This window comes from Rattus rattus, chromosome 1, assembly GCF_011064425.1.
Source record: "Rattus rattus isolate New Zealand chromosome 1, Rrattus_CSIRO_v1, whole genome shotgun sequence".
Taxonomy (NCBI): Eukaryota; Metazoa; Chordata; class Mammalia; order Rodentia; family Muridae; genus Rattus; species Rattus rattus.
The window spans coordinates 19,463,393-19,489,337 of record NC_046154.1 but is presented as its reverse complement, the minus strand read 5'-3'; the positions used below and the strand labels follow the sequence as shown (position 1 = coordinate 19,489,337).

The 25,945-nt window shown below is 52.6% G+C and overlaps 2 protein-coding genes across 2 annotated transcripts; one reads left to right on the top strand and one right to left on the bottom strand.

Annotated features, from left to right (window-relative positions):
* On the bottom strand, positions 1-5,649 carry Ubxn10 (UBX domain protein 10). Its single transcript, XM_032895533.1, has 2 exons — positions 5,608-5,649; positions 1-1,636 (listed from the first exon to the last, which is right to left on the bottom strand). The coding sequence occupies exon 2, from the start codon at positions 1,619-1,621 to the stop codon at positions 773-775; it is 849 nt and encodes a 282-aa protein (XP_032751424.1). The 5' UTR covers positions 1,622-1,636; positions 5,608-5,649; the 3' UTR covers positions 1-772.
* Positions 5,182-25,945, top strand: Pla2g2c (phospholipase A2 group IIC). The gene is made up of 7 exons (XM_032895544.1): positions 5,182-5,364; positions 5,467-5,655; positions 6,167-6,293; positions 11,941-12,041; positions 14,790-14,934; positions 16,628-16,731; positions 24,020-25,945. The coding sequence occupies exons 4-7, from the start codon at positions 11,978-11,980 to the stop codon at positions 24,181-24,183; spliced, it is 477 nt and encodes a 158-aa protein (XP_032751435.1). The 5' UTR covers positions 5,182-5,364; positions 5,467-5,655; positions 6,167-6,293; positions 11,941-11,977; the 3' UTR covers positions 24,184-25,945.

The window sequence follows — 25,945 nt, the reverse complement described above, 5'->3', positions numbered from 1 at the left end:
TGTGTGCATCTTAAAAACAGGGTACTGTATATTTTACTTCCCTTTTGGAAGGATTCTGCACTTAGACGGGAGCTACCATGCTCCAACCGTCAGTCCACTCAAAAGTAGCCCAGGCTAGTCCGTGGCTGTAGAGGCAATTTATACGGGCTAGCTCTAGGACGTTTCAGAGATGTGTGCTGGGGGATTTTCGACAGCAGAAGATAGTTCTACCCCTTGCTGCCGCCTCATACCAACAGGGATCCTCATGGATCTCTGCTGGTGTAGCTCGGGAGGGAGGTTGCGTCCAAACACAGGATCGCCAGCCTGTCTCTCACAATAGTGCAAGAAATACCAATGCCAGTGCCGTGATTCCTAAACCCTGGTTCTTTGCTAGACTAGAATCCTCTCTGGGAAGAGTTTAATCTGGTATCCAGTACAGAAAGGCAGAGTATTGGCTTTGAGAGATTCAGAATTCACTGCACTGGCAGTAGATTCTGGAAGGAGCCAGCAGGGCAAAGGAGATATCCTGGCTGCAGCCATTGTCTTGGGGACAGATGTAGACTTCCCTGTGGCTGCAGGAGAGAATGTGGGGGCTGCAAGGGAGTTTTCCAGAGGGCTCTTCCCCGGTGGAGATTCGTCCCGGCCTTCACAAACATGCTCTCCAGGCAAGACCCTAGGATCTTTGCTGCACTGGGCTCGTGTGGCACCTGAAACCAAGGTTGTGTTTGAGGCGTCAGGCTGCCCAACATTCTCTTTGTTCAAAAACCTGGGGCCCCAGCCTGGTGCTGAGGGCTCAGGGCCAGCCTTCCCCCTCCTCCTGGGAGATACCCAGTACAGATTTATGAAGGATGCCGCACTCCTGCAGGGACTTGGTGAGGTCAGAGAAACGTCTCCTGGGCACCTCCATTGTTTCAACGATGCAGTGTTGGTAGGTGGCTTTGTTTTTCTGCTCGGCCACCTCGAGGACAGTCTGTAGGTCGTCACTGGGCCTGAAGTAGCGCACGAACCGTTGGCCCGAGGGTGACCTGACGGCCAGCAGCAGCCTCGGCTCTTCGTCCGACGGCTCCTCCATGTTTGAGGCCCTGGAGGAACTCTGTCTTTTGGTTCGGATGATGAATTTCTTCTCTAAGGCACAGACTTGTGTTCTGGAGTCTTCCTGGCTTGACTTTACGGCGGCACGGGCCTCCTCTTGGTAAAGCGCCTGGACGCTGCTCAGCTGCAGAGAACTGGTCTTGCTGGACACAGTGTCCACAGCCCCGTCCTCCGAGCTCCTCCTGTTGATGGACGGGAGGACTGGGTATCTATTGAGGGATGAAGCTGTCCTTATGGGTGCCTGCTGCAGCAGCTCCGGCATCTCATCGGGAGCTCCCTGAGACGCAGGGGCAGTTGCGCAGACTCCGTGTTTCTGGTTGCTTGGCGACCCGGAGGAGCGTGGTGGAGATGAAGAGGTGAGTCCGCTGGGGGAGCCATCCCCTATGCCTTGTGGTCGGTGCAAATTTGGCCGCTTCCGGCCCTTGGCAGACTTGGGCCTGATGACGTGCATCCTGAGTGAGCTGGGCTGCCAGGTGTAGCTGTCGGCTGCGGTGCTGACCACAGTGCTGTGCTCAGGTGGTGCAAAGTTCACAGGGGCTTCTATGGCCATTGCTTCTCAGGCCCCCTAAGGAAGCAGGCAGAAACAGAGAAGGCCATGGGTTAAGCTTCCTGAGACATTGGGGCTCACTCTTCTGTCATTTACGTCTCACTGGGAGAGTAAGCGCCCCTGGACCAGAGAGTGGGACATATCTCTGTTTTTCTGACATGGAGGAGCAGCTGTGACTCGCCCATTGGAACTCAAATCCTTAAAGTGAGTGAACGGCACAGATCTGCAGGTATTTTCAGGGAATGGTAAGTACTATGAAGAGAAGAAGGAGTGATGCAGAAAGGCTAATGCTCACACTCGTGGGGAAGGGCCTGCGTGCAGAAAAACCAGTCTGAGAAGGAACAAGCCATGTGACAAGCCAGAGTCAGGGTCAGACAACTTTCTCCATGGATGCCTTTGTTTGCAACAACTGAGTTCTGACTGCTGCGCTGGGACATAACCAGCATGGTCACACGCTCAAGAGAGTGCGCTGGGGTGAAATCTGATTGGGCCCAACCCAGAAAAGTGTCCAAGGGACAGAAGGGCCCCAGGGAAGCCCTACAACAGGCAGAACGTACTGGGTTCCAGAGTCCTCGCTGGCTCCCAGGGCGGGAAGCTCCCTTAGGAAGTGGCCAACGCAGACCTCAGACGCAAGGTTGAGAGTGTCAGAGGGAGACTGTGTTTGCTCAGAGAGGGGACGGTGACTTTGTTTAGACTCTCCATTGGGCAAGCAGGCTCAGCCGGTAGCAGGGTCACACTCACTTCTCCAGACTAGGGGCACTGTCTGCCTTGACATCATGCACTTACGGGCACACCACCCTCTGGGATTCCCATCTTCCCCCTGCCATGGGCCTTCCTAAGCCTCCTTCCCTGGCTGCCTGCACTTTGCCCTCACACACAGGTCACATGGAACGTGGGTCCCCAGCTCGGTCAGTGTCAAGAGGACAGGGACTGCTCTGATCACTCACAGTGGCTACTCAGGTTCTGGACAAGGGGTCTGCAAAGGCTCCACCGGAAGCCCTAGAGAGCATCTATTTTGATTTTTTCGGTCTGCACCGTCCTTAGACACCAGGCAGCTCTGCCTCTCTCTGCAGGACAGTCCTGGGCAGGATCCAATGGATGGGTGTGACTTTGTGTTGGTTACAGGCCTGTCTCGTGTGCTTCTGTTGTTCTAGGTCACTGCTGTGCACCTGTTGCTATCCAACGGGAGTTGGCAGCTTTTGACACTGCAACAGGACGCCATCCACAGGCATACAGGCCACATTTGTAACCAGCCCTGGACACGCGTGACCCGTGGGTTCACACGCCTGCTTTTGAACATTTCCCTAGGTATTGGTTTTGGTTCTTCTCCTACTTAGTGCCACACAGCTGAGAGATCCCAGCTCCCAAATGTGCCCTGTCCGCTGCACAGGCTGATTTCAGAGCTCCCCCAGACCTGCCCCATGCAGTTGCCTCAAGAGGACCAAACGTTTCCTGGGTTGATAGTTTCCTTCTTCCGGCACACTGTTGCTCACCTCAGAATTGACCTCCTCCAAGCTCCTCCATCACGCAGCCCTCAGGGGCGCTAGTCCAGGTCCGTGGGCTTATGTGTGACCCCCACTGATCTGCGTTGTTCTCTTCTGTACTAGGTCACCAGGAGCCAAACCACAAGGAACCAAAACACACTACTTCTATGAATCCAGGGCAGCCTGCTGTTCAAAATCTCCGACCAGGTTCCCCCTCCCCCTTTCATGTGTCCATGCTCTTTATCCATGTGTCTTGTGTGTCTGTGTGTCTTGCATGTTCATGGGCATGCGTGTAGGCAGGTACACACGCATAGATGGAGACCTAAGGTTGATGTCAGCGGAAATCATCCTCCATGGCTCTTAGGCCTTATTCACTGAGGCAGGACCTCTCAATCAAACCCAGAGTTCATCCATATGGCTAGTCTTGCTTACTATGGGGATCCTGTCTCTGCCTTCCAGGGCTGGAATTACAGGTGAGCTGACAAACCAGGCATTTACACGGATTGTAGGGATCCAATTCTGGTCCTCAGGCAAGTGCTATGCCCACTGATCCGTCACCAAAGCCCCTTTCACGCGTTAAAAGGCTTTGTGGCTGCCCCGTTCTATACAGAACCCAAACCCTCCTCCCCTTCTCTGTTCTCCGTGCCCAGTCGGGCTGCAGGCAGCTCAGAAACTTCTTCCTGAGCAAGAAGTTTTGATGCCCAAGAAGAAATGCCTGCCCATTTCCTTGTTCATTTATTTTCTGATCAACCATAAAGAACATTTTTTTTCTTCCCTAGGAGTTTCTCGTTCCGAGTGGCAGGAGAAAGTGATAACTGTCCAGTTAGGTGGAGAGAAGTATCTAAGTTTCCATCCTTCTCGCTTGGGAATGGCTATTAATTTGCCACAGCTTCTACAGAATTATCACAGGCTTGGCTTCCAACACCCACACATGCCTGGGGAAGGTTTGGCTGTCAGGAAGTTTGGTAACTTAGAAACCTCTCCCTAACAACTTCGATGAGAAAAGTCATGTGTTCTCTCAGGCACTCTGCTGGGTTATTTTTAACAGTCAAACTTGAGTGTGTGCGTGTAGTTGCCATACCTTTTGGTGCTCTATATAATTAGCCGTGTTCAGGGGGTGTCATATTCAAGACACCCTGGTCATAAGATAACATGACTGCGAGCTATCTCAAGAGAAAAAAAAAAACCTCAATTATGACTAATTCGCATAAGCCCACTCATGGCTATTTAGAGACTAACACCTCCTTCAGGTAAAGCCGTTACACCCAACCTGCTTTTATAACCCACCACCTCCTCCCCAGCATAGCGACCATCTGTTAACCAGAGGGAACACCAGCTCCCACCCCCACCCAGAACAAGGGCAGGATGCTGCAGGAAAACAGGTGTTTGGAACACTGCATGCACGGTGTCTTCACAGACACACCCCGTGCCCCAAACTCTGCCTTTGCCCTCAGTCCAGGCTCCTGGCACAGCATAATCCCTGCCTGGCTCATTTCACCACCTCTAGGGCCTGGCAGACACTCAACCACAAAGTGATTTGACAACATCTAGGCGTGCCAGCAGAAGAGGCAAGTGGCCTGTTTACTTAAACACAATAGCTAGGAGGCCGACGCCTGCTAGGAAGCAGGAAACAAAACACTGGCCACCATTTTCAAGATGTTGCCAGAAGCGCAGGTGCCCATTCCTTAGGATTATCACCGCATGAACAGGAAGGAAGGGACACTGGGTAGAAATGAAATCAAGATTCCCGTTGTTTTCCGATGGTGCCCACAAGCCACCACGGGGTCAGACCATGCTACTTCACAGTCCAAATCTAAACCTACAGCGAAAGCAGTCAAATACAACCTCCTACGAACCATCTGCTGGCATATACCGGGACACGTACACGTGCATTGGTCTTTTAAAATTGTTTATCAGTTACTACCACCCACTGCCGCCACCCCATAGTCCCCAGCCTGGCTTACAAAATTAAACTCTGTAAAGGAACCAAGCCGGGGGATGGAGAGAGAGAGAGAAGACTGAAACCATTCGCAGCGCTACCCCAAACCAGAGATTAGAATGTGGGAAACCACAAGCCACCGAGAGAGCGAAGCTTTGCGAAGAGAACCGGGGTTGATTCCAGGATAGAAGGGCGGGCGAGGGGGTTGGGGGAGAGGCCTCTATTATTTCCGCGGTCTGGCAGGCCTGGAAGCAAAGCTTCAAGTGCAGGAGGAGGAGTGTCGGGGAATGGCAGAAAAGGCTGGAACAGCAATGCAGACCTAGGTAAAGGGCACAGAGCTGAGGGAAGTTCCTGGGAGGCTCCCTGCAGCTCCTGCCTCTGCACATGACCCGGACTCCCTTTTCTCTCTTTGGATCTGCGTCCAGGGACTGGCTTGTACACACCCCTCCCAGGAGACCCCTTGGCAGCTGCACACTCAGGCTCCATCCAAGTTGGCTCTGCCCCTGGGGAAGGCCGCTCAAAAGGCCTGGCTCCCAGTCTCTGGGGACCCACAGCGAGCCTCTCACCTCGCAGCTCAGCTCCATCCGCCTCCTGTGCCTGGCTGCGACCAGCTGGTAAACAGCCCCGTCTCCCTGGCAACCGCCAAGGGGTGGGGGCCACGTGCTTCCGGTGGGACCGGAACCTGCCTGACCTGGACCACAAGCTGATTTGGACTAGCTTGGGCACCGAGGTCGGAGGGCCGAGGGCTACAGGCTGTGGTTCACGGATTCCAGGCTCAGGACCTTGGTGTGGCCCTGCCCCATGGAGGCCACAGGGCCCTGGGCCTGGGTCCCTGACACCGGAACTCTTCTTCCTAACCTGGCCTGACTCTGTCTCCCGGGGAGTGTGCGTTCAGGGGAAAGGGAGCCCCGCCCTGGATTGGGGGGTAGGGACCAGAATCAAATCCCTGTCTGTCTTTGGCCTAACCCTGTCATTGCCCTCATTTTTAAAACAGGGTTGTGCAACTCATTCCCGAGACCCTTAGAATCTGAGTGGTGATTTTTTTTTTAGGGTTGTCGTGGGGGTTCCCACTCCGGGGCCACCAGTCTTGTGATCACCACCCCTATCTCCTATTTCCTCCTTAAGGGTCTAACTATAGACAGTCAGCAACTTCAGCCACTTCACTGAGTTTCCCAACAGCTTTGAGATTTGGAAGCCGGAAGCCTGACTGCCTTCTCAGAAGCTATGGTCCACTACCTCAGCCATTCTGTTGGTAAGAGTCCTCCTGGCCCTACAGTCATCCCATCCATGTGATGGAGCCTAAAATGAAATCTGTCCACCCACACCAAGCCATGACCTGTCACACACATGGAGGGGCTCTGGCGTGAGACCCTCAGTCCTCCCTGGCCAGCCTTCTGTTTCCTGCCCTCTCTCTCCAAAGGCTGTTTCAAATCCTATCTGTCCTTCAAAAACCTGCCACGTGCAGTCTTCCTTCCTCCCTGTGGGAATCACAGTCTCCTGCCCTCTGCAGAGGAAAATAGAAACCATTGAAAACGAACCTTCTTGGTTGTCTGCTGTGAGATCAGCGAGCCCCAGGCCTTAGCACACTTGCCTCTGATTTGTTGGAATGGAACAAGAGGCTGTCCCTGTTAACTGCCTTTGGATGGTTTGTGAGGACACACACACACACACACACACACACACACACACACACACACACACACACGCAGGCACCCTCCCTAGACTCAGCACCCTTGCTCCTGTTGAATCCATGGCTTGAATGAAGGTTCTCCCCTAGGCTAGCCTGTCCCTTCATTTGCCCAATTCCCCCTCATCTTTGTTCCAATCTAACAAAGTCTTCCTTCCATGCTGGCAGTAAGATGATTTTAAAGCTGGGTGGTGGTGGCACACTCTTTTAATCCCTCCTTTAATCGGGAGGAAGAGGTAGGCGGATCTCTGAGTTCAAGACCAGCCTGGTCTACAGAGCAACTTCAAGGGCAGTCAGTCGTGACTACATAGGGAGATCCTGTCTTGGAGGAAAAAAAAAAAGAGCAAAGAATGCTTTAAAAGGAGTCCCTTTGGACTCTGCTCTGCTCTAGACAGACCCTTAGAGGACCTTATTGATTGAACTAGGTACTAATAGACAATTAAGAACCACAGATTCATTACCTAACATTATGGCCACATATTTGTTACCTGCTTTGATCTGCAGGGATGGGATTTTCCTGAGCACAACTCTAAGACCTTGTCAGCACATTCACCGTTGGGTCAGAAGGACACATGGCTCATGGATCGAGTTATAAATAACACTGTTTTCAGTATGGTTTGAGCCAAGGGTAGGAGAGCTGGCTGGGTGTGATCACCTACGCTGTGACTGGTACCAATGTACATTCCTTGGGAGCTGGCATGGAGGCTGCTAGCCCGTCTCAGAGAGGAAGCTGCTGACCCTGGGAGAGCACCTGGCCTTGGATGGAAGCCTGGGCTAGGCTGGCCTCCTTTCTGGGAATTCTGTCTCTAGATATCCAGGAGGGATCTATGGTCCCAGGAAGGTACAGCTGGTACTTTTAGAAGCTGGTTGTTTTGAGGTGCGGAGTTGCCGGCTCACATCCTGTTAATGATTCTGTCAGAAGTCTCCAGGCGAGGATGCTCTTCAGCCCTTCGGCGCCCACTCAGATTAAAGTAGATCCTTTATTAGTTATTTTTACGTCACCTAAGAATTATGCGGTCCTTTGAGAGAACCGAGCCAGTTTCAATCTTTGCTCTCAGGCAGCGTGCGAGAGTGGTGTATGTGCCCTTGCTGGAGCGTGGCGAAACGCTGCTCCCGCCCGTGGTCCATTGCATGTTCAGCGGCACATGAGTCTTTGTTCTCTGGCGCGGTGTGATGCAGCCCCATGGGGAAGAAGAGGCAGCCAGCTAGTCCCTGCCTTTATCTCCTGGCCTGCCCCACAGAGAGTCGCTTCAAAGACTGTCCCCTCTGATGCCTGCGCTGAACACGCACACTCACTTCCTAGATTCTCGGAAGATGGCTGGAGGCTACTCTCCTGTCTGCTTCCGTGCCAACTCAGATTCCTTTGTACCACGCCTCCATTACGCCACCCCCCTGCTCTCTCCTGGGCTCTAGCCAGCTTGTTCTCCAAATGGGCCTTTGATGTTTTCATCTCCAGTGTCCTGCTTGTCCATCTCCAAGGTGAAACTAAACTGCTTGATCCTTCAGGACCCTTCTTAAAAGTCACCCGTTCTGCCAAGGCTTCTCCTGAGCAACTGTGTCCCCCCTGATCCCTCCCAATGGTCTATCTTAGGTCACTTCTGTGATAACATGCCCAAGATGGCACCATGTACCATTCCCAGGTCAGCTCCTCAGGTGTCCACAAATCTCCTCCACAGGGACACCATCCATTGGGGGCCTCTTTGCCTTTAAAAAACCAAACAAAACTGAGTTCGGGGCCTTTTGCTGACGAATAGGAGAGCAGTTAGGGAACTTAGAATGGCTGGTCTGACAGCCCACTGTGTACCACCCAACTCCCCGATTCCCAAGTGGCACTTCATCTGGGTCTGCCTGCTGTGCTGGTCATGCTGGTCGTAGGACCTGTGGGTGTGGCCTCTGGAGTTGGAGCAGCAGTTCGAATCCTTTCTCCAGCACTTTCCCAGGAGATGCCTTGGGGGTGCCATTAACTTCTTCCCTAGACTAGTTACATCTATAGAATGGGCCTTTTAGACTGGTTGCTCTGAGAGTGAATGAGGTAATCCATTAATGGTCTTGGCCTGGCGCCTGGCACAGGGAAGTACTTTGGTCTCAGCTAACCCTGACACTCACCTTCAGTGAGCGGATACGATGCCTAAGGGCAGGAACTTGCTTGTCCTCCCACACTTAAAGCGCTCACACAGCCAGCTCGTGGCAGATGCCCAGCACATGAGAAATTGCTGGCGACATTGATTCTAAAGACAGTCCCACAGGCCACTAGTTAGCATCCCAAGGCTAACTAGTTTGGGAGGTAAATGGCCTTCCTTTGGGGCTGGTTGAAGGCAAGCCCTCCTGGTTTGGGGTTTTGTTTTGTTTTTAGTTTAGTTTAATTTTGTTTTTTCAGCTTGTTTCCAGAGAGTCCTCAGGCCTGTTTAGATCTGGTGACTTCTAGATTTCAGTTGTTAGCCAGTGTTTTTCTCTGTTGACTTTGATCCTGCCAGGCCCCTAGATGGAGAGCACAGCTAGCATTTAAGAAACACATGCATAGGGGTTGAGGATTCAGCTCAGTGGTAGAGCGCTTGCCTAGCAAGCGCGAGGCCCTGGGTTCGGTCCCCAGCTCTGAAAAAAAAGAAAAAAAAAGAAAGAAACACATGCATAATCCAGTCACAAGGCCAACAGGCCGCACGGCTATGCACAGCTCCTTAGACATCAGTTTCCTGAGAGACCCTCAACAGAGAAATTTCTGGATAATAAAATGGAGCCAGCAAAGAGACACAATGTTTCATTGTTTCCTGCATCTCTCTGGAACATATCCAAGTGTGTCTCGACACTTCCTGTCCGGTTAAAGGGAATCTATCAAACCGTCACTCACCTTAGCCCCTACCTTAATCAAGCGCTTTCACACCAGGAACATCTAGAATCTTTCTGGCGCCACATAAGACAAAGGTCATTGGCTCCACTTCACAGACGGGAAGCTCGGGGTCCTGCAGCTTAGGTCCACTGACAGGAAACATTGGGTCTGCTCCAACTCTCTCTGACATAGACTCGGAGTTCATCGCTCCCCGCCATTGCTGCCTCTTGCACAAAGCCAAAGTCAGCAGTTGTGCTTGGGCACAACGTTGTTGACGGAAGTCAAGGCCCATATGGGGCTCTTGGTCTATGCCTGGGCTCTGTTCATCTGCAGTCACCTCTGCAGCCGCCTCTGCTCCTCTGGCCCTTCTTTGAGATCTCATTAGCTGAGTACACAGTTGCTACTTCAGTTGGATTTCATTACCAGGAACGCACTCCCGGCCCCTTTGTATCTGAAGTCCCATCACCCGCTGGTTCAAAAGACGCGAGTCCTTTCTTTGTAGCCCGAACCTGGGTCTGGTTTTGTCGGGTTCCCATGGAGACAGAACCTAGCCAGAAAAGCCTGTACAGCTGTTGAAATGATGATTGGCCAGGACCAGCCTGGTCAGGACCCCCCTGCCTCTCAGTGTCCACCAACATTGTACCAAAGAAGGCAAAGCAACCAGGACACCAGGTGGTCTCTCCCAAAGCTCTTGCCATAGGTATGGCATTTTGACATTTTCCTGGGAAAGTTGACCACAGAATGAAAACCTATCTGAGGCTTTGGACCCGCCAAGTTATCAGGGCTCCACTGAGCCGGTGTGCTGTCTTCAGGACCTGTGACAGTCAGATGTAGCCCGATGTTTCACGGGGCTGGTGGCGAACACTTAGACTGGAAGTCATCTGTGTGCTGATGGTAGGGCCAGTCCGTAGAGGGGTAGATGTCCACATTCTCCCCATTGCCTCATGGGAAATGTACCTTACAGTCTTGCCATCTCATTACAGGTCTAATGACAATGTCATGTCTCTGTGTGAGGTTGGTTCTGGTCCCAAGCGTCTTTGTCATTTTCCAGCTGGTCCATTCCGCCAGTTCATGGAAGTAGACATCTATAGGAATGTGTTCATTCTCTCTGGGCCTCTGTTATCTTTCTCTAGCCAGCTACCCACCCATCCACCTTTTTTTTTGAGACAGGATCCTTCAAACTTGCTAGGTAGACAGGGATGACCTTGAACTCCTGATCCTGCTGTCTCCATCTCCCGAATGCTGGGATTATAGGCATGGTCCACCATGACTAGACAGAGGCCAGGGTTTTGTGGTGTGAGGAAAGCACTCTGACAGCTGGGACACATCCCCAGGCCTACCCCATCTCTTAGGTGGAGATAGAAATGCTGATGCTGATGTGAGAGCCTCGAGGTGTGATAACTGTGACAGGGTCGACGGATTGGCATTATTCACAGAGGTTTGTCCCCGTGTGCCAGCAGGAGAAACTGAGCCTTAGCGGGGCTGAGTTTGTTACTCTGGTACCAGGAGATCAAAGGAGAAACCCTGTAAATGGCAGAGGACGCTGGCAACCCCGGCTTTCCTGAACCACACTCCCACCATAAATGCTGTTTAAACCTGGGATCACAGGGGCTGCTGACTCCTCCAAAGAGAAAAACACAGGCAGCGATAGTGTTCCCAGAGAAAGTAAAACTCCTATAGCACTCACTATTTCAAACAAGGGAGCCCTTCTTACGTTTGCATCTGGGTCAAAGTGGCAGGAAAGGGTGTCATATTCAGACATCACTAAAACCCTGGGCTGGGGGCATCCAAAGGTCTGGTTTGCAGGGGGGTGGTTTTGGTACTGTTACGTTTTCAAATGCTAAAGTCTGTACCCCAAGATCTGATTGCTCCCCCCATGAGGAGATTCTCACGTATACCAGCTTTTGTTGTGTAAACCTTGCCCCCCAAGTTATCCCTGATTGATTAATAAAGATGCCTCCAGCCTGGGCTGGGCAGAAGAGGGAGCAGAGTGAGGGTTGCTCAACTTGGGGTCTCAGGCAGGGATCATGATGAGGAGAGACAGGAGGAAGAAGTCTCCTTGGTAGGTGGATTGAGAGCATGTGACCAGGAGGGCGGGGCTTGTTGGAGGAGGAGTGACCCAGGTGGAACACAGCAAGTAAATATCTCAGGGTTATTGACAGGGAAGTAGGCAAATAGCATAGAGGGTGGATATCTGCCCAGCTCCAGTGCTTTAAGGCTTTTTATAAATATAAAGGTTTTGTGTTTTTTATTTGGGATGGTCTCAGTAGGGTGCAAACCTTTAACAGATATTTAAAGGCAACCAGGGCGGTGTAGCAAAGCCCCCAAATAAGAATGACCGTGACAGTGGTTTGTACCCACATGACCTCTTACTTCCTCCCCAAACAGGAGCTGAACTGGCAGATGAAGGTGAGACCCAGGCACCATGGACCTCCTGGTCTCCTCAGGAATGAAGGGCATCGCTGTCTTCCTTGTCTTTCTCTTCTGCTGTGAGTGAAGAACTCTGGGAGAGTGCAGGGAGCTGTGCCTGCCTCACAGGGGAGGCCCCTCCTGGGTAGCACTGAGTGAAGGGAGGGTACATGGAATCCAGGAGAGAACCAGGCTCCCTCCAGAGTTCTGCTGACCTCTGGTTGTGCCGTCTGATGGTCCGATGTGCCAGGCCCTCAGAGAACACTTGGAATCCAGAGACCACATACTGAAAACACTGACTACGGTGTCTGCACTCCCTGCCTGGAAGGCTTCCTTCCTTCCCGATCTGGTTGCCTTATTTAAAGCTGTGTATGCTGCAATGCAAAAGCAGCAGGCACGATTCTATCCAGCTGGAGTAACTCTCCTTCCGGGGAAGGCGTCCTGGCGATGCCTGGATGCCTGGTGGGGTACTCAGTCAAACCGAGTCCCTGCCGCCAGGGTTGCAGATTGCACACCTCTCCGAAGTGACCAAGGGCTTCCTGGGAGCTGTCTGAGGTCTGCTTAACAGACGAACAAAACAAAACAAAATCCAGTGTCTCTTACCGAGTGCCTGGGTGAGCTGCTGGTCCCAAACCAGTTTCATGCTGGTTTCTGCAATGCCCCAGACCTTCCGGGCTCTGTAAGTCAGACATATCAAAGTCAGGTCTCTCTCTTTCCCCAAGTTGCTGGCGAGCTTTGCAGCTTTCAAAACCACACTAAGGGAGGTGGCACAGGCCTGCAATCTTGGCAGGAGGTGGAGGCAGGAGAATGGAGAGTTCGGGTCAAGGCATCTAAGTCAGGGATAGGGAGATGGGGGTGGGAGGGCTTGAGAAAACCTCCCTGTCACTCTTACTGTTCTCCTTTGAGTTTATGTCTTTGTATTTGTATTGAAAACCGAATATAAGCCAGTAATTAGGGAATCAAATGAAGGGCTGGGGACATAGCCCAGCTGGTAGAGTGCTTGCCTACCATACACAAAACCCCGGGTTTGATTCCCACCACTGAATAGAGCCTGGCGGAATGGCACACACCTGTGATGGAGGTAGAGGCAGCAGAGTTAGAAGTTCAAGGCCGTCCTTAGCCATAAATGAGTTTAAGGCCAGCCTCTCCTGTGAGACTCCAACCGCTTGATGCTGCCTAGAGCAGAGACTGACTGGAACGTCAACCTCTCTGTTGAGGGTCTCTTGGGAAGCTGATTTCAAGGATCTGTGCATGGCCATGGGGGCCTGGTGGCCTTGTGGCTAGATTATGCATGTTGTTGATGTTGTTATATATATACTCTAAAATGTACAGTGATGAGGTACAGCCTTCTTAGAAACCAGTACTTTTCTACACGTAGACGTAGCAACTGCTTTGGAGAGAGCCCATGCACTCACGCGTGCACTCACTTGTATAAGCACACACACACTCATGTGCATACACACACTCGTGAGCACACATACTTACACAGTCAGAATACTGTAACAAAATAAAAAGTCCCCTGGTGACTGTTCAATTGCTGTGAAGAGACACCAGACCAAGGCGACCTTATAAAGGAAAACATTTAACTGGGGCCAGCTTACAGGTTCAGAGGCTTGTCCATTATCATCGAGACAGGAGCTGGAGAATTGGCTAAGAGCTACATTCTGATCAGCAAGCAGAGTCCTCAGCAGGACTAGGCCTGGTGTGGGCTTTTGAAACCTCAAAGCTCACCCCCCCACAGTGACGTACTTCCTCTGACAAGGCCACACCCACTAATCCTTCCCTAACAGTTCCACTTCCTGGTGACAGCACATGTAAATATGGTCTGTGGGGACATTCTTATTCAAACAACATGCATATATATATATATATATATATATATATATATATATATATATATATATAAGATACATGAAACTATGCAAAATGCACGTGTCCTGGTTCTTTCTCCATCTGCTCCAGTCTCACTGCCCGGAGCTGTTAAAAAGTAATATATCCCCAAGACATGTGCTTTGGTGACCGTCCTCCTGTGGGTGGACATATGGCCTTTCCAGTGTTCTGATCTTACAAACCACACTGTCAGCAAACACCCTTGTATATGCATCTCTGTGTGTTGTGCGAGCATTTTGTAAAAGGGGAAAAGCCTACTGATGCCTGCCTGTGAAGTCCAGCACCTCGAAGGCAGAGAGGAAAAGTTTGAGACTAGGCCTTCCTGACCAGCCAGAGTTATGTAGTAAGACCAGACCCTGTCTATGAAAACGAAACAAGAGTTGGTGGGTCTGTGCGTATTTGCTGTTTTATAGACTGGATCAAGGGTGTTTTCCTACGTCTTATCCCTGTTTCCTGCTTCTCCTGTGAGACTCTAACCGCCTGAAGCTGCCTAGAGGAGGGACTGACTGGAATGTCGACCTCTCTGTTGAGGGTCTCTAAGGAGCTGTGCATAGCCTTGCGGCCTGTTGGCCTTGTGACTGGATTGTGCACGTTCTTCTCAAATGCTAGCTGTCCGCTCCATCTAGAGGACGGACAGGCTCAAAGTCAACAGAGAAAACACTGGCTACAGACTGGCACCTTTGACTTTGAATTTCCCCAGTAAATGTTGATCAGACCTGGATGGTGGTAAAGCAGACTCTGACAGTTGGGGAGCCCGGGCCCCATCCTGGATAGCAAGATGCTTTCTGAGTGACGGAGTAACACCGGTGATCCTATTTTCTCGCCCGTGAAGGAGGCCGATGTCTCGTGGGAGGGCTCTGGACTGTCCGCCCCTCCGCAAACCCTCCAGCAAGGCCCGTGGGGCTCAGACTTTTCTGTTTGTTGTTTCCCCTCGGCAGGGACGACCTCCACCCTCAGCAGCTTCTGGCAGTTCCAGAGGATGGTCAAACACATCACGGGGCGCAGCGCCTTCTTCTCCTATTACGGATATGGCTGCTACTGTGGGCTTGGGGGCCGAGGGATCCCTGTGGACGCCACAGACAGGTGATGCTGACGATCCGGGCTAACCCTTACTGCATTCGTGCCGAAGTACAGGCTTACAACCAGGGAATAGGGGCTCGGGAATCCTGGAGAAACAATTACAAGGCAGCAGGAACCTGAAAAGGATCGCAGGGTCAGTCTTGAGGAAGCCAGAACTGAGCCACCTTCCTCTGCGTGACCCGTGACACTGCCCCGGGTCCCCTCCACCTAGGGTCCTTAGTATGGCTTGAGTGCTGTTGTCATCTTCTGACAGGGTCTTATCTTCCAACTCTGATTGGCTCCTAACTTATTATACAGTCCAGGTTGGACTTGAACTCTGAACCCTCCTGCCTCAGCCTCCCAAGTGTTCAGATTCCAGCATATGCCGCCCCGTACCGCTCAAACCCAGAAGCTCATCCCTGCTGGACAGTCATGCCACAGGGATTACCCCAAGCCCCATGCCATAGCCTCCGTCCAGAGCCCCAGTGTTACACAGTCAGTCCCGCCCAGAGCTCTGGAGGCCTTTCCTACTTGCCTAGCAAAGGTAATCTTTGCTCGTACGCTCCAATTTTTTTTAGGATTACGAGCCCAGCGAGACTGCCCTGCCAGCTCCCAACCTAATTCCATATTTTAGGAGAGCGAAGCCAAGTGGCCCAGTTCGAAAAAGTTGTCCATCTGGAGGCAGTCACACGGTATACGGTTGGCTTCCAGGACAGCTCAAAGGATCCGAGGGTGGGCGGTGTGGACTTTTAGAAAAAGCGAAAGTTACTACAGTCTGGGTGAGGGCTCGGTGGGGAGACTGGATAGTGTGTGTCTTTTCCCACTTGAAGAAGGGAAACGTCCCTTGGCATGTCCTTACGGCAGGGCCTAGCACAGCGATTCTCAACCTTCTTAACGCTGTGACCCCTGAATACAATTCCTCGTGTTGTGCTGACCCTCCCCCCTCACCATGAAATTATTCCATTGCTACTTTATAACTGTAATTTTGCTACTATAAATATCTGATAGGTAGGATACCTGATATGTGACCCCGCCCCACAGAGGTCACGACCCACAGGTTGAGAAACACTGGCCCAGCATGTAAGACTGAAGTCCCCAGGCTTGTCCTGGCCGTGTGAACCACTAGCACTTGTGAGAAGTTGATTATGTACCCAGTACTGAACCAGTGACCTGCATATGGGCTTCAACCCTCACCGTGACTGTAGGAGGCAGCGTCCCCACTGTAACCCACCTCACAGCTGAGGACACAGAGGATCCCAGACTAAGAGTTGCTCAGCCCCCACCCCTAGGGAAAGCAGCAGAACCTGGCCTGGACCCAAGATCTACCCATTTCTAGGCCCACCCCTGTCCTTTCCCACCTCCTGTATCGTGTCAGTTGGAGACCAAAGGTAGAGTCAATACTGCACACCATTAGCCCAGCGTCACAAAGGGCCCAGAGCCCGCTTCGACATGGGGACAGCCATAAAAGAATAGACGTAGGGGTTGGGGATTTAGCTCAGTGGTACAGCGCTTGCCTAGGAAGCGCAAGGCCCTGGGTTCGGTCCCCAGCTCCGAAAAAAAGAACCAAAAAAAAAAAAAAAGAATAGACGTGTCCGTAACTCACCTCCCCTTCAGGCCTAGAGAAGGGGACAGGTAAGTCCCTCCCAGGTCTCGCCCAGTGTCCTTTTGCTCACCTACGCCTTGGCACAGTGCCTCACCTCTCTCTCCCCACCACTAGGTGCTGCTGGGCTCATGACTGTTGCTACCACAAGCTTAAGGAATATGGCTGCCAGCCCATCTTGAATGCCTACCAGTTTGCCATTGTCAACGGGACCGTGACCTGTGAGTAGCTCTCCTGACAGGGAAAGAATGTGACCCGGGCTGGTCCTTCATGGTCACCTCCTCATTAGCCCACTGACCATCTTAGGGAATGAGACTGTCCCAAGTGCTTTGCGATCTAGAAAGCAGATGGCAGGGGGCAGGGGGGGGGGGTCAGGAGTAAGATATGTAAGTCTGAGAGTCAGAGCTCCCCGGAGACTCCTTTTTCCTCATCTCTTTTGCCCATCACTGAATTTCTGTTCCCACCAGGAACCCAGAGCCCACCCTTCATTGTGGGCCAACAAGACTTGTTGACTGTGGGTTCCGTTGACACTGCAGTTTCTCTAGGAAGCCGTGGCTGTTGAGAGCATTCCTCCCTGTCCCTTCCATTTTTCATGTGTGTGTGGTATGGTTTGGGTTTGGTTTGGTTTGGTTTGGTTTGGTTTGGTTTGGTTTAGTTTGGTTTGGTTTGGTTTTTTTGAGACAGGCTTTCTCTGTGCAGCCCCGGCTGTCCTGGAACTCTGTAGACCAGGCTGGCCTCAAACTCGAAGATCTTCCTGCCCCTGCCTCCCTCCCGAGTGCTGGGATTACTGGCACGTGCCACCATGCCTACCTAGTGTGCATGTGTGTGTGTGCTTGCATGCCTGAACGTGTGTGCATGTGCATGCATGCACGTGTGCTCACCCGTGTGTGTTGATGTGTGTGAGCACATGTAATTGGAGACTCGAGATTGAGATTAGGGATTGTCCTCTCACTCTTCTACCTTATTCAATTGAGGCAGAGTCTCTCAGTCAAACTCTCAGCTGCCCAATGTGGCTAGCTTTCTCTGAGGATCCTTTAAGGGCTGGTATTATAGGCTGACCACACCCACCCAGCATTTGGTTTCTGGGTATCTGAACTCTGGTCCTTCCAGGTGCTTTAACCACCGAATTACCACCCCAGCCCCAACAATGTCCTTTATATGTCACATGTTAATAAGGCATTTTGGTTGCCTTTCGGTTGAACAAATATTTGCTAAGGGCGACTGCATGCCAGGCACTGTGACCAGTGCAGTTAGGGATAGAAAAGTAACCAGTCGTGAGGCACTGCACAGGAGGGGGCTGGGAGAATAGACACACAGAGTGACCCCTCAAAATATGTCCTGGGCCTGAGGTATGGGCTTGTGTGGGCAAGTCCAACTTAAACCCGTGAAGACTGTGGGCATGAGCCTTTGTCTGGCCCTGTATTCCAGCTCAGTGGACGGTGTCTTTCTCCTCACAGAGAGCATAGACCAGCTCCTGCCAGGCCTTAGGGCAGAGTGACCCACTTCAGCTGTGTTTCTGGGCATCCACCCACCTCCCTGAAGGTCAGAGGACTACCACTTGGGCCCCGACTCATTCCCGAGGATAGGGGACTTGTGACTCCATATTGGATCCCCAGTCCACCTCCCAGAGCATAGCACGCAAGCAGCCCGAGTAAGAACTGTGATTTATCTCTGATATCAGCTTTGAGATAGGAAATGTGACCGTCTGGGAGCTCAGACCCCCACAATAGGAGATCAACTTCAGTTCAGCCTTGTCGCACAGCTGGCAAAGGAACCTGGCACACAAAGAGAGCCTTTGCCATTGAGGCCTGGGCCAACCCTCTGCCCTTCCTCTGCTCCCTGCTAGCTCAGGAGGGTGAGGTAGTCCTGGAAACTGTATGCCCCCACCCAGAACTCCAGGAGATAAGAAGAGTTTAAGAAGGTATCCAGCAACAGATGGCACATCCGCTGGTTGGCACATGCTAGCCAGTGGCGGGAGACAAAAGGGCAGGACCTGGGAGCTTCCCCGCATGCAACCCATGAATTTTGCCTCATCCTCCCCAAATGAGAGGCCTGCCCAGAGCTCTGGAGACTGAGAAGACTTCCCCAGATACCCCAGGGCATCAGTGTCACCCTCAGGGAGCCTAGAACCATGTGGCCTGGGTTCCGATGTCAAGTCTGCTGCTACTGAGGACTGACATACAGAAACAGCCTTTATTGACTAAGCATCTACTGCTGTTGTGGCCCCAAAGCCAAGCGCAGAGTGAGGCAGGCCCAGCTCCTGCTCTCCTGAGATCAGTAGCTTAAGGAACTCCAGAGCAGAAATGCCCTTAGAGACCATCCCAGCCAACCTCTTGATGATTCACGCTGGGAAGACCAAGGTCCATGGAGGGGAAGGGCTTGATCCAGGTGAATGGTTGACCCGAAAGATCAAGACTTGCGTTGTGGGCCTTCCCAGTGCTCTGACCTTCTTGCCTGGCTTGAGCTGTGCGGGCCTCGGTTTTCACCCGTCACCTGAGAACAGCGACTACCCCAGGGTAAAGCTGATGCTAAGTGCTTTGCAGCCCTCACCTTGGCTCCCAGGATAGACCGCTGAGATACACACTTTTCTCCCCATCGTTGCATAGGATGTCAAGGCTCAGAGAGGTTAAGTGGGGTGTTCAAGGTCACCCAGCCAGGGAGAGGATGGAGATTTGGGCCCAGGAGGTTCTGCCTCCCTGACACCCTGCCCAAAGGGTAGTCATCTACTTCATGGGAGGGTTGTCATCCAAAGGCAAGCCTCTGGGCCTCTAACTACTGGTGAGGCGCTCTGTCCTGGCTGGGGAGCAGAGTGAACGATCAGACCCCAGATCTTCCCATCCAGCCCCACCCTCCCAGCCAAGCCGGAGTCTCCTCATCCATGGAAAAGGATGGGATCACCCACACTGCACTAGGTGGCCAGGTGACCAACAGGAGTGCCCCTCTTGTGATGCCCCCGGAGAGGCTGGCCCATGCAGGTGTTTAATTAGTGCCTGCCATTTGGACCTGGGGATTTCTGGTTTGGCCCAGCTGTGCTTTTTACTTTGTGGGAGAGCATCGGGACTATTTTTTTTTTTTAATTTTTAAATCGAATGTGTATGAGCATTCTGCCTGTGTGTGTCCGTGCACCACATGCGTGCAGTGCCAACAGAAGCCAGAAGAGGGTGTCAGATCCCAGTCCACCCTCCCCTCGTCGTCTTAATTACAGCTCCTTTGACATCTGCCCCATGCTTGCCCCTCTGGGGCTCAAGTCATTACCATGACCCCTAAGGAGTAAGCGCCTTCTGTGCCCAGGCCACACTGCAGTTCAGAGAGCTGCACTGAAAGAGTTAATGCCTCTAGCAGTTCTGGTCCCAGGTTGCCTAGCAACCAGTGCTGTGAGGCCTGTGGGGCGGGTGTGGTAGGTGAGGGGTGGGGAGAGAGCTTGGAGTCCACAACTTAAAAGGCCACTCAGAGATGAGTACACAACAAAGTCTTTGAAGGCGCCCAGGGGCCAGTTTTCTTGAAGGGGACAGCTGCTTGGGCAGGGCTGACAGGGTGGCTGTCCCTCCTCTGAGGTGGTTTACATAAGCACTTGGCATTCACAGAGGGACTTTGAGATCAGCACACTGACACCCCCTTCCACCCACACATGCTTGCATATGTGTAGGGTGGAGCTGGCTGTGGGGGATAGAGACTGGTTCTGGAAACTGGTACCCGGGCCTCCTATATCGGAAGGCCTTTGACTCCCGGGGGCTTGCTTGCAGAAGTGTTAACTACTGGACGTTTAGTTTGCAAAGGTCTTTCTCATTACCAAGCATATTACACCAGCCTCTACTGCCTGGGACTCACCCTGAAATGTCCTTGTGCCTCCTTCTTTGACTTGTGCGGTGACCAATACCTCCCACAGCCCCCCCCCCCCAGCTCCCCCGAAAGACTTGCTAAAAATGACCTAGTTCCTTCAGCTAGAACTGCTCAAGCCTCCATCACTTTCCAAACAGGCACTGCCAGCCAAGGCCTCGGATCTTCAACACACAGGCCTATGGGGGCCATTTCATACCCAGTCTACAACACTGCGCCTCTGCCCCCAGAGCCTCAGGGCCATCTCATGGTGCAGAATGTAGTTTCGTTTCCAAGGGTCCTCAAACTCGTTTTCTGTGTTAACTGGGTTTTCCCATTGGTATGACCCATTATGAACTTAAATGCCGGAAGAGGATTGATTTTTGGCCCACAGTTTCACACACCTGGGTCCGTTGTCCTGTTGTTTGTGGGCTGGTGGTGAAGTGAATCAGTACAGCAGTGAGAACATAAGGCAGAGACTGCTCAGGGAGAAAGCCAGGGAGAAAGGCCAGGACCAAATTCAGCCTTCAGAATCCCCCTCCAGTGGCCGACCTCCTCCAGCAAGGCCTGCCTCTTAAGGTTTCCACCGCTTCCCCAGACAGTGCCTCCCTCTGGGCACCAAGTGTTTAATACATGCATCCGTTGGGGGAATATTCATATTTAAACATAGCAGGGGTGTGCCTGTCTTGTTATGGGGGCACTCATTCTCAGGGTCCACGTGGTATGGCGCTCTTGGGCCTGTGCGGTCTGAAGGCAGGCTTGCTTGTGTCTGTACCCCCAGCCTCTAGACAAAGACAAGTCCCGTGCTAGGAGTTTAATACCTGTTTGTTTAATGAGTGACTGGATGAAAATTCACTCAGTAGGCGACCTATTTAGCGACGCAGACATATTTATGTCAGGTAAAAGCTAAGGAGACAAGCTTTTGGGGGGGGGGCAGCAACCTGCCTAAGATCGTAAAGTGTGTGAGTCAGAGACTTGGGTCAGAACTTGGCTTCCAGGGTCTGGGGATGGGCGCCCTTCTGTAGTCCACAGTCTGCATCATTACAGCCGCTAAAGGCTCCAGTAAATGGCGATGGAGCTTTGACCAGCAATAGGGCTGGAGGTCAATAATAAGCAAGACACCGTGTCCGCCCTTCACATCCGGAGAGGATTCAGTCACCCAGTAGGGAGGACCCAGAGGGAGCTGGGGGTGCAGCTCATCGTATAGAATGCTTGCCTTGCACGCATGAAGCCCTGCGTGAAACAGCACGGGTGTCCACGCCTAGAGTCTCAGCACTCGGGAGATGGAGGTGGGGGCGGGGGTGGGGGTGGGGATCAGGAGTCGAGAGTCATCTTTGAGTGACATGGGAGAGAGTTAAGGACAGCCTGGGCTACATGAGACCATGTCTCAAGAAAGAAAAATTAAAAGTGGCTGGGGAGACGGTTCTGTGGTTAAGGACACTTGCTGCTTTGGTCCAGGACCTGCGTTCAATTCCAAGCACCCAAATGGCAGTTCACGACCATCAGCAATGGTAGTTTCAGGAGATCCGACATCCTTTGCTGATGGCCATGGGCACAGGCAAGCACACGGCGCACAAACATTCATGTTGACAAAACCGCTCATCTACATAGTCCAAGGAGGGTGAGCTTAGAGAATTGAAAAGTAAGGGGAAAGGAATAAGAGGAATAAACAGGAGAAGAGAGGAGACAAGTGGGGAAGACGCAGGGGAGAACACCTTGCTTCAGAGTTAGGACTTCCTGGGTGGCAGCACCAGGTCCCCAGACCCCCTGTGGCCTTGGCAGCTCAGAGATATGCTGTGGACAGGGAGGAAGAGGTTCCTGAATGGGGCTAAGATAGGAGAGCTCAGGGGGCTGGGACTTGATGGATCTGGGTAGACCTTCACAGATGGAGAAGGGGATGTGAGAGCAGGAGGGACTCCACACCCTTGGCTCCTTCCTGAGGGAGTGTGAGGAGGGGCAGCTGAGGCACGGGGGTGGGTGGTGTCTGCCCTAGAAATCAAGTCCCTGGACAGGAGTGGGTGGACAGCACCAGTGGGATTGTGGGCTGCAGGGAGGGAGGACAGCAGAGAGAGAGAGAGAGAGAGAGAGAGAGAGAGAGAGAGAGAGAGAGAGAGAGAGACTGAGACTGACTGTGCTGGTCCAGCAGACAGGGGCTCGCTTCTTTGTGAATGTGGAACCCAAGGTACAGATGCCAGTAGAGCAGATCCAAGGCACACGCTCCGTTGGTGAGCGACAGTCACAGTGCCCAGCATCCTAGCAGGGGGCCTTACTATGCTGTTCATTTTTGAACACGGTCAACGTTACTTTATCCAAAGGAGACTCTCAGATTAGCCAGCCGCACAATAACAAGCCCCAGGTCTGGCAGCCTCCTTCCTCACTCAGAGCAGACCTAGGTGGAGTTCTATAGAAGGGGGTTGTGTCTGCGGCGACCCTAGTATGCGCTCATGCATGCGCATGTAAACACACACACAAAGCATGAGGCCTGTGACTACTCAGCCTAAGGCCCCAATCTACTTGTCCTTCAGCCTAGGGTCCAAAGTCCGCAGTCATTTGCTTTTTGGCAACCGTATCCTCAGGAGCTCCCATGGGCGGCCAAGGGAATCTGCCTTGATGCAGCAGCCTCTTGGAGCCTCACTCTGCAGGGTAGGGAAGGACACATCAGGATGCAAATGAAATCAGCAAGGGGACCTGGGAGGGGAAGCTGGGGAGAGCTTTAGACCAGGTGACTTGGGTGAGCCTCTGCAGAACTCAGATCCCACCCAGACCCAGACAGTCTATGGCTGCATCATGGAAGACCCAGGAGAGCCTAGGAGAACAGCACGTACAAAGGCCCTGGGACAGGCAGAGTGTGGTACCATAACTCCCAGAGGCCTAGAGCAGCCGAGGTGGGGCTGGCACATTCCAGCTGTGACAGGCGGGCTGTGGAAGGCCACAAAGGGGGAGTCACCGTTTCCGCTGAAGCCAGGAAAACCACAGCATGGCTTTCAACAGGAGAGTGGATGTGATTCAGGTGACATTTTGAGGCTGCTTGTTTGTCTCCCCTCCTTAAGGAAGGAGAAATGACAGGGACAGCAAGGGGTAGGGGAGCGAGTGTAGGGGGTGGTGGTGGGGGTGGCCCAGGATGATGGACAATAGAGGGCAGAGCATAAAGTGGTTTAAATGCGGGGACATCTGTGAGATTTGCAGGCACATGGGAAATGGAGTCAAAGGAAGAGAGGTCTTCTAGAGAGCGGCTGGGGCCCACCGGTCATTCCTAGGGGTGGAGAGTGCAGGCTCAGTGGCCATGGAACATATGTGCAGGGTAGCTTTGAACATCTGCAGTTGGAGACTTTCCAGAAACCACCTGGGATGTCAAGCCAAGCCGGTGTCTGAAATAGGAGATGGGTCTGGGGGTTGGGAAGTTGAGTCCTGCCTGTTGCCTTAGCCCCTGTGCTGCCTGGGTGCAGTAACCCATCCCCCAATGTGCAGCCCACCTTCTTGCATCCCATTTGCCTCCTCCTAGACGTCTGTTCATTGTGGCTTGGTAGGGTGCGATTGGGGAAGGGCTGTGAACAAAGGAAGAGCACCCCCATACTCCTTCCCTTTTTGTCCCCTGCCCTTGGCCCCTGTAGTTCCTCCTAGGCCCCCAGCCCTTCCTCCACCTTAAACCCAGCCACAAGCCCCGCTCCCCAGTGACGTGGTGTGTCTTCACAGGTGGATGCACCATGGGTGGCGGCTGCTTGTGCGGGCAGAAAGCCTGTGAGTGTGACAAACTGTCTGTGTACTGCTTCAAGGAGAACCTGGCCACCTACGAGAAAACTTTCAAGCAGCTCTTCCCCACCAGGCCCCAGTGTGGCAGGGACAAACTCCATTGCTAGGCAGGCCACCATCCGTCTGTCACCTGCTCTAGTCTGAGGCCTTTCTGAAAAAAACTGTCTTCCCTTCCCCTCCAAGAGTCCCCAGACTCCTGCAGCTCAGCCTTGCTGTCTGGGGAGTGTCTTCTCAGGCATTAGGGGACTGGAGGTGGAGAATTCCTGCCCTGGAATCAGACCATGGGTACCTGGCAATTAAGTGATACATTCCGGCAGCAGGAAGCAAGGACACAAGGGAGCAGGGGTGGGGGGACATCCTGCAATCCCAGCATTTGAGAGGTGGAGGCAAGAGGTGGGGGGTAGCCTCCACTATACGGTAAGTTCAAGGCTAGCCTGAGCTACCTGAGACCTTGCCTTGAAAAAACTTTTTTAAAAACGTTTAAAGGAAAAGAAAACAGAAAGACACGGGGACTGGGCTGAAAGGTACTCTCAAACCGATTTCCCAGGAAGAGCGGAGAGCCCCAGGATCCAGCCTGAACTCCCCCATACCCTCAGTCCTGGTCAGGATGTGTGTCTGACTGGGGAACCAAGTCCTCTACCCGGGTGGAGCTTAGCTGGGAACTACACAGGTGTCCTAGAAAATACAGTCCTAAGAGCCTCACCCGGAGTCTCCTCCCCATTTGCTCCAGGACTGACCTCTGTAAGTCCTCCAGCAGGAAGCAGGCTGTACCCATCTCAGGAGGTGGGGTGCTGTTAGAACAATGGTGTGCACCGTGACAAAAGGTGTCATGGTTAAGATGGCATCAAGAAGTGGAAAGAGGACATTCGGAACAGTGGGTCCAAGGCACCCAAAGTCCTCACCCCAATTTAGAAGCCGTTGGTCCTGTAAGACTTAAATCTACTAAACAAGGAAGGTCTAACTGGGCTGGAATCTGAAGTTCATGGTGCCAGGCTGGGGCGGTGGGTGGGGGACGTGGCCGTGGCCACGGCCATGATTGCCTCTCTGCATGGTGACACTTGCCTTTTGCACCCTAGCTCTCAGCACATCTGAAAAGGACAGACTCTCCTGTTCATTCCTTGAATCTGAGACTCTGCTCACTAATGTAGCAAAAACGGAGGTCTAAAGTGCAGGCTTCAGCCTCTGAGGTCCAGGGCAGGAGGAAGCTGGGGCTCAGCCTCCTGGAGGATGAGAGTTTGCTGGGTGAGCATCAGCGACAGCAGACCCCTGGGCTCAGAGAGTCCGCAAGCATGGGAGAGCCTGGCCGAGCCCTGACTGCAGCACACAGAACCGTGAGCCTCATACGAGAAGCCACGTTTTGGGGAAGCTTCAGGGTGGCTGATTCCACAGCTGTTGGGTTCAGAACGGAAGCCGGGAGCACTCACTTCAGATATGGAAGCTTTGTTTTACGAGCGCTTAGCACCAGTTCAGGATCTGAACTTCGTCCTGAAGGGAGAGCGTACCACCTTTTTATAGGATGGGAACACAGAGCGAAGGGCGTGGAGTAAGCTGTTGAACGACCGATCATATTTTGACCTAAGAGGTTAAGTGAGGACGTTAACATGGGTGACTGGGCATTAGTCGGGTCACCTGGTTTCGGGGTCTTTGAGTCAGCTTTCGTGGCCAGGTCCCTTCCTGGACTTTGGCTCGGAATTTAGAACGATAAGGGAACTAAGAGGTGGGCAAGCTTCGGGCAGTCAGTAAGAGAGGCAGCACATTCATGACCTGTGTGCCTTGTTTAGATGATGGGATAGAGCATATCCTCTCTTACACCCCTTACTGGTTAACAGACAAACACGAGACATCTGAAGAAGCAGGGCAGGAGTTAGG

Excerpts from the sequence above, each read along its gene's own strand:
- Pla2g2c (XM_032895544.1), top strand. The coding sequence starts at position 11,978 with ATGGACCTCCTGGTCTCCTCAGGAATGAAGGGCATCGCTGTCTTCCTT. Across the intron at positions 12,042-14,789 it reads CCTTGTCTTTCTCTTCTGCT|GGACGACCTCCACCCTCAGC; the intron begins GTGAGTGAAGAA and ends TCCCCTCGGCAG. Across the intron at positions 14,935-16,627 it reads CCTGTGGACGCCACAGACAG|GTGCTGCTGGGCTCATGACT; the intron begins GTGATGCTGACG and ends CCCCACCACTAG.
- Ubxn10 (XM_032895533.1), bottom strand. The coding sequence starts at position 1,621 with ATGGCCATAGAAGCCCCTGTGAACTTTGCACCACCTGAGCACAGCACT.